We start from the raw sequence: 7,933 nt of genomic DNA, 5'->3' as shown, positions 1-7,933 counted from the left end.
CCCACCCGTCTGCCCCGGAAACCTCGTGAAGAGATGATTTCAAAGTTTGAAGAATAAAGAATTATTTTATACTGGCCTAGCGGTGAGTGATCCGTCCATTCTTTCTACACATCTACATATTAGTAAGTAGACCAACTTTGCTGCCCCCTGTCTAACAAGAACCAAAATCCTGGAATACCCCTTTCACATCAACTATGAGACAATAAAACTCTTGTGCATGTTTATCTGTTCAACTGCAGTAGGATTTATTTTCCAAACTATACACACACCAAATATTCTATGTACAATGTTAACGCGTAGGCATGTTATCTGGAACCGATTTGCTTTTTGGATAACAGAGATTTATGGTATTTGCAGATATTTTTCAAACATTATTTAGTGCTCCATATTGGCTCCTCCCATGTTAACTTTTTGATGTCCAATAAGTTTTAATTTCTGGGTATAACATTATCCACATTCTGTGCATAAAATGGCTTCTCTCCAGTATGGGTTCTGAGATGTTGAATAAGTGTTAATTTGTCATTAAAACATTTCCCACATTCTGAACATGAAAATGGCTTCTACCCTGTGTGAGTTTTTTGATGTTCAACAAAATTTGACTTGTGAGTAAAACATTTCCCACATTCTGAGCATGAAAATGGCTTCTCTCCTGTGTGAGTTCTTAGATGTTCAAAAAGAACTGATTTCCGAGTAAAACATTTCCCACATTCCGTACATGAAAAGGGCTTCTCTCCTGTGTGAGTTCTTAGATGTTTAATAAAATTTGATTTCTGAGTAAAACATTTTCCACATTCTGAACATGAAAATGGCTTCTCCCCTGTGTGACTTCTTAGATGTTCAACGAAATTTGATTTCTGAGTAAAACATTTACCGCATTCTGAACATGAAAATGGCTTCTCTCCTGTGTGAGTTCTTAAATGTTCCACAACTAGTGATTTTCGGGTAAAACATTTCCCACATTCTGAACATGAAAATGGCTTCTCCCCTGTGTGAGTTATTTGATGTTGAACAAGATATGATTTCCTAGTAAAACATTTCCCACATTCTGAACATGAAAATGGCTTCTCCCCTGTGTGAGTATTTTGATGTTCCATAAGTCTCGACTTTTTGGTAAAACATTTTCCACATTCTGAACATGAAAATGGCTTATCCCCTGTGTGATTTCTTTGATGCTTAACAAGATATGACTTCTGAGTAAAACATTTTCCACATTCAGAACATGAAAATGGCTTCTCACCATTGTGAGTTTTTTGATGTTCAACATAATTTGATTTCTGAGTAAAACATTTCCCACATTCTGAACATGGAAAGGGCTTCTCTCCTGTGTGAGTTCTTAGATGTTCAACAACATGTGTTTTCCGAGAGAAACATTTTCCACATTCTGAACATGAAAATGGCTTCTCCCCTGTGTGAATCTTTTGATGTTCAACAAGACTTGACTTCTTGGTAAAACAATGTTTACATTCTGAACATGAAAATGGCTTCTTCCTGGTGTGAATTCTTTGATGCATAACAAGTGACGATTTCTGAGTAAAACATTTCCCACATTCTGAGCATGAATATGGTTTCTCGCCTGTGTGAGTTTTTTGATGTCGGAGAAGATGTGCTTTACGTGAAAAACATTTCCCACATTCTAGGCATTGCAATAGCTTCTCTCCTGTGTGAATTTTCTGATGTGTAACATTATGTGATTCCAGAGTAATACATTTCCCACATTCTGAACATGTAAATGGATTCTCCCCTATGAGAACTTTTTGATGCTCAATACTTCCTCTGTTACATTTATTTTGTTTACCAGCCTGTGATGGATCAGTGGACAGGACTTGTATAACAGGATGAGATGACAGATCTTGGCTGTGAAGGGCTGAGGGTGTATCTGGGATAATGGAATGTTCTTCATATGTATCTTGTGTGATATCATCATCTGCTTTATAATATGAAGATATAAGATTCTCCTCTGATCTCCCGGTACAGTCATCTGTCAAGGATAAAACAGATTATATAATTATTATGTTATTTATTTATTTAATTATGCAACTTTATAAGTGCAGAATGATACTCGAATTTTCAACATCACTACCGTCTGTTCTGTCAAAACAATATTGGTGGCACTACAAAGTCCAGCATATTCCAAACGCTACACTACAAACCCAATGCCTGTAATGTCTCCATGATAACCTTTCCCCTCCTCCCTGTTCCCGGTTTCCCCATAAATCACTGGTCCATCTCTTGTCTCTTATTCTCCACTAATATCTCCAGGTTCAACGACCGAAGTCACTACTTCTTTATAGTTACAGCAGGCTTTAAGAAGATCAATCACCCATCAAACACCACAAGGATGCGTTATTTAAAGGGGTACTCTGCTGCCCCACAAAGTTGAACGGCGTGTCTAAAGAGAAAGTGAAACTATGCTGGTTAGCTAAGGGAGCTGTTCGGGATCGCCGTGGCAAAATCGCGGCATCCCGAACAGCTTACAGGACAGCTGGAGGGTCCCTACCTGCCTCCTCGCTGTCTGATCGCCGAATGACTGCTCAGTGCCTGAGATCCAGACATGAGCAGTCAAGCGGCAGAATCATCGATCACTGGTTTCCTATGAGAAACCAGTGATCAATGATAAAGATCAGTGTGTGCAGTGTTATAGCCCCCTATGGGATAACAATGATCAGTATAAGAGATCAGTGTGTGCAGTGTTATAGGTCCCTATGGGATAACAATGATCAGTGTGTGCAGTGTTATAGGTCCCTATGGGATAACAATGATCAGTGTGTGCAGTGTTATAGGTCCCTATGGGATAACAATGATCAGTATAAGAGATCAGTGTGTGCAGTGTTATAGGTCCCTATGGGATAACAATGATCAGTATAAGAGATCAGTGTGTGCAGTGTTATAGGTCCCTATGGGATAACAATGATCAGTGTGTGCAGTGTTATAGGTCCCTATGGGATAACAATGATCAGTGTGTGCAGTGTTATAGGTCCCTATGGGATAACAATGATCAGTATAAGAGATCAGTGTGTGCAGTGTTATAGGTCCCTATGGGATAACAATGATCAGTATAAGAGATCAGTGTGTGCAGTGTTATAGGTCCCTATGGGATAACAATGATCAGTATAAGAGATCAGTGTGTGCAGTGTTATAGGTCCCTATGGGATAACAATGATCAGTATAAGAGATCAGTGTGTGCAGTGTTATAGGTCCCTATGGGAGCAGTGTTATAGGTCCCTATTTTTAGGTGTAAAATTGAAAGAATTATGATTTTTTAAAAGTAAGGAGGAAAAAACGCAGTGTTATAGGTCCCTATTTTTAGGTGTAAAATTGAAAGAGTTATGATTTTTTAAAAGTAAGGAGGAAAAAACGTAAACGCAAAAACGGAAAAACTTCGGGTCCTTAACCCCTACAGGACCCATGACGTAACGGTACGTCCCGACACCCTGGGTCTTAAGGACCAGGGACGTACATTTACGTCATGGTCAGTTCTAGTCCTCGCCGTGCGCCGGGCGGGGATCGGAGCGGGATGGCTGCTGAAATCATTCAGCAGGCATCCCGTGCAAATGACCAGGGGGGTCATCAGACCCCCCCATGTCGGCGATCGCGGCAAATCGCAAGTGAATTCACACTTGCGATTTGCGCGATTCCGGGTCATTACGGGTCTATAGTGACCCGGTGACCCGCAATGTAAGGGGGATCGCGGGTGTCTAAGACACCCACGATCCCCCTGAAGCGATAGGAGTGAGGTGGCACGGGTGCCACCCCTCCTATCCCTGCTATTGGTGGTCTAGACGCGACCACCAATAGCAGATCGGGGGCGGGGGGGTTTACTTTCGTTTTCCCCGTCCTGCCCTCCCACAATAGGCGGGGCAGGACGGGGAAACGACGGGGACCGGCGCCGAAGATCCACTTACCGATCCGGGCGGGCGTCGGAGGCTGCAGGCGACGGAGATCGGCGGGCGGCGATGACGTGCGGCTGGATCCGACGGAAGCCGGTGAGTTGCCAAGCAACATCTGGAGGGTACAGTTTGAGACCATTATACAGTGGTCTCTAACTGTAGCCCTCCAGATGTTGCAAAACTACAACTCCCAGCATGCCCAGACTGCTGTTTGGGCATGCTGGAATATGTAGTTTTGCAACAGCTGGAGGGCTACAGTTTGAGACCACTATATAGTGGTCCCTAAACTGTAGCCCTCCAGATCTTGCAAAACTACAACTCCTAGCATGCTCAAACAACTGTTTGCTGTCAGGGCATGCTGGGAATTGTAGTTTTGCAACAGCTGGAGGTCCACAGTTTGGAGATCACTTTGCAGTGGTCTCTAAAACTGTAGCCCAACAGATGCAAAACTGCAAATCCCAGCATGTCCAAACAGCAATCAGCTGTCTCGGCATGCTGGGAGTTGTAGTTGCGTACCTCCAGCTATTGCATAACTACATCTCCCAGCATGCCCTTCGGCGATCAGTACATGCTGGGAGTTGTAGTTTTGCAACAGCTGGAGGCACACTGGTTAGAAAATACTGAGTTAGGTAACAGAACCTAACTGAAGGTTTTCCAACCAGTGTGCCTCCAGCTGTTGCAAAAGTACAACTCCCAGCATGCACGGTCTGTCAGTACATGCTGGGAGTTGTAGTTTTGGAACAGCTGGAGGTTTGCCCCCCCCCCCCATGTGAACGTACAGGGTACATTCACACGGGCAGGCTTACAGTAAGTTTCCTGCTCCAAGTTTGGGCTGCGGCAAATTTTTCGCCGTATCTCAAACTTCTAGTGAGAAACTCACCGTAACCCGCCAGTGCGAATGTACCCTAAAAACACTACACTACACTACACTACCACCTAATAAAGAGTAAAACACTACATATACACCCCCTTACACTGTCCCCCCAATAAAAATGAAAAACGTATTGTATGGCAGTGTTTCCAAAACGGAGCCTCCAGCTGTTGCAAAACAACAACTCCCAGCATTTCCGGACAGCCACTGACTGTCCAGGCATGCTGGGAATTTAGCAACAGCTGGAGGCACCCTGTTTGGGAATCACTGGCGTATAATACCCCTATGTCCACCCCTGTGCAATCCCTAATTTAGTCCTCAAATGCGCATGGCGCTCTCTCACTTTGGAGCCCTGTCGTATTTCAAGGCAACAGTTTAGGGCCACATATGGGGTATCACCGTACTCGGGAGAAATTGCACTACTAATTTTGGGGGGCTTTTTCTCCTTTTACCCCTTAGGAAAAGGAAAAGTTGGGGCTACACCAGCTTGATAGTGTAAAAAAATAAAAAAAATTACACTAACATGCCGGTGTTGCCCTTTACTTTTTATTTTCACAAGCGTTAAAAGGAAAAAAAAGACACCCAAAATTTGTAACGCAATTTCTCCTGAGTACAGAAATACCCCATATGTGGGTGTAAAATGCTTTGTGGGTGCACAACAAGGCTCAGGAGTGAGAGTGCACCATGTACATTTGAGGTCTAAATTGGTGATTTGCACAGGGGTGGCTGATTTTACAGCGGTTCTGACATAAACCCCCCCCCAAAAAATACCCACATGTGACCCCATTTTGGAAACTACACCCCTCACGGAATGTAATAAGGGGTACAGTGAGCATTTACGCCCCACAGGTGTTTGACAGATTTTTGGAACAGTGGTCCGTGAATATGAAAAATTTTATTTTTCATTTGCACAGCCCACTGTTCCAAAGATCTGTCAAACGCCAGTGGGGTGTAAATACTCACTGCACCCCTTATTAAATTCTGTGAGGGGTGTAGTTTCCAAAATAGGGTCACATGTGGGGGGTTCCACTGTTCTGGCACCACGGGGGGCTTTGTAAACGCAGATGGCCCCTGACTTCCATTCCAAACAATTTTTTTTCCCAAAAGCTCAACGGCGCTCCTTCTCTTCTGAGCATTGTAGTGCGCCAGCAGAGCACTTGACGTCCACACATGGGGTATTTCCATACTCAGAAGAGATGGGGTTACAAATTTTGGGGGGTCTTTTCTGCTATTAACCCTTGCAAAAATGTGAAATTTGGGGGGAAACACACATTTTAGTGAAAAAAAAAATTTTTTTTTTACATATGCAAAAGTCGTGAAACACCTGTGGGGTATTAAGGCTCACTTAATTTCTTGTTATGTTCCTCAAGGGGTCTAGTTTCCAAAATGGTATGCCATGTGAGGTTTTTTTGCTGTTCTGGCACCATAGGGGCTTCCTAAATGCAACATGCCCCCCAAAAACCATTTCAGAAAAACGTACTCTCCAAAATCCCCTTGTCTCTCCTTCGCTTCTGAGCCCTCTACTGCGCCCGCCGAACATTTTACATAGACATACGAGGTATGTGCTTACTCGAGAGAAATTGGGCTACAAATACAAGTATACATTTTCTCCTTTTACCCCTTGTAAAAATAAAAAAATTGGGTCTACAAGAACATGCAAGTGTAAAAAATGAAGATTGTGAATTTTCTCCTTCACTTTGTTGCTATTCCTGTGAAACACCTAAAGGGTTAAAACGCTGACTGAATGTCATTTTGAATACTTTTGGGGGTGCAGTTTTTATAATGGGGTCATTTGTGGGGTATTTCTAATATGAAGACCCTTCAAATCCACTTCAAACCTGAACTGGTCCCTGAAAAATAGTGAGTTTGAAAATTTTGTGAAAAATTGGAAAATTGCTGCTGAACTTTGAAGCCCTCTGGTGTCTTCCAAAAGTAAAAACACGTCAATTTTATGATGCAAACATAAAGTAGACATATTGTATATGTGAATCAAAATTTTTTTTATTTGGAATATCCATTTTCCTTACAAGCAGAGAGCTTCAAAGTTAGAAAAATGCAAATTTTTCAAATTTTTCATCAAATTTTGGGATTTTTCACCAAGAAAGGATGCAAGTTACCACAAAATTTTACCGCTATGTTAAAGTAGAATATGTCACGAAAAAACAATCTCGGAATCAGAATGATAACTAAAAGCATTCCAGAGTTATTAATGTTTAAAGTGACAGTGGTCAGATGTGCAAAAAACGCTCTGGTCCTGAGGTGTAAAATGGCCTGGTCCTTAAGGGGTTAAGGACTGAGCCCTTTTTCACCTTAAGGACTCAGCCATTTTTTGCAATTCTGACCACTGTCACTTTAAACATTAATAACTCTGGAATGCTTTTAGTTATCAATCTGATTCCGAGATTGTTTTTTCGTGACATATTCTACTTTAACTTAGTGGTAAAATTTTGTGGTAACTTGCATCCTTTCTTGGTGAAAAATTCCCAAATTTGATGAAAAATTTGAAAATTTTGCATTTTTCTAACTTTGAAGCTCTCTGCTTGTAAGGAAAATGGATATTCAAAATAATTTTTTTTTTATTCACATATACAATATGTCTACTTTATATTTGCATCATAAAATTGATGAGTTTTTACTTTTGGAAGACACCAGAGGGCTTCAAAGTTCCGCAGCAATTTTCCAATTTTTCACAAAATTTTGAAACTCGCTTTTTTTCAGGGACCAGTTCAGGTTTGAAGTGGATTTGAAGGCCCTTCATATTAGAAATACCCCATAAATGACCCCATTATAAAAACTGCACCCCCCAAAGTATTCAAAATGACATTCAGTCAGCGTTTTAACCCTTTAGGTGTTTCACAGGAATAGCAGCAAAGTGAAGGAGAAAATTCACAATCTTCATTTTTTACACTCGCATGTTTTTGTAGACCCAATTTTTGAATTTTTGCAAGGGGTAAAAAGGAGAAATTTTTTACTTGTATTTGAAACCCAATTTCTCTCGAGTAAGCACATACCTCATATGTCTATGTTAATTGTTCGGCGGGCGCAGTAGAGGGCTCAGAAGGGAAGGAGCGACAAATGGTTTTTGGGGGGCATGTCACATTTAGGAAGCCCCTATGGTGCCAGAACAGCAACAAAAAACACATGGCATACCATTTTGGAAACTAGACCCCTCGGG

General features: G+C 41.8%; 1 protein-coding gene across 1 annotated transcript in view; it reads right to left on the bottom strand.

The window, feature by feature from the left end:
• Positions 1-228: 228 nt before the first annotated feature.
• The window catches only part of LOC130297799 (zinc finger protein 84-like), a 67,669-nt gene continuing 59,964 nt past the window's right edge, over positions 229-7,933 (bottom strand). The window contains 1 exon segment of the mRNA XM_056550730.1: positions 229-1,978. Coding sequence (XP_056406705.1) covers positions 429-1,978 — 1,550 coding nt within the window. The 3' untranslated portion in view covers positions 229-428.

The sequence above is a fragment of the Hyla sarda genome, chromosome 1 (assembly GCF_029499605.1).
Source record: "Hyla sarda isolate aHylSar1 chromosome 1, aHylSar1.hap1, whole genome shotgun sequence".
Taxonomy (NCBI): domain Eukaryota; kingdom Metazoa; phylum Chordata; class Amphibia; order Anura; family Hylidae; genus Hyla; species Hyla sarda.
The sequence above is the reverse complement of the archived record's forward strand: the minus strand, read 5'-3'. Positions and strand labels throughout refer to the sequence as shown.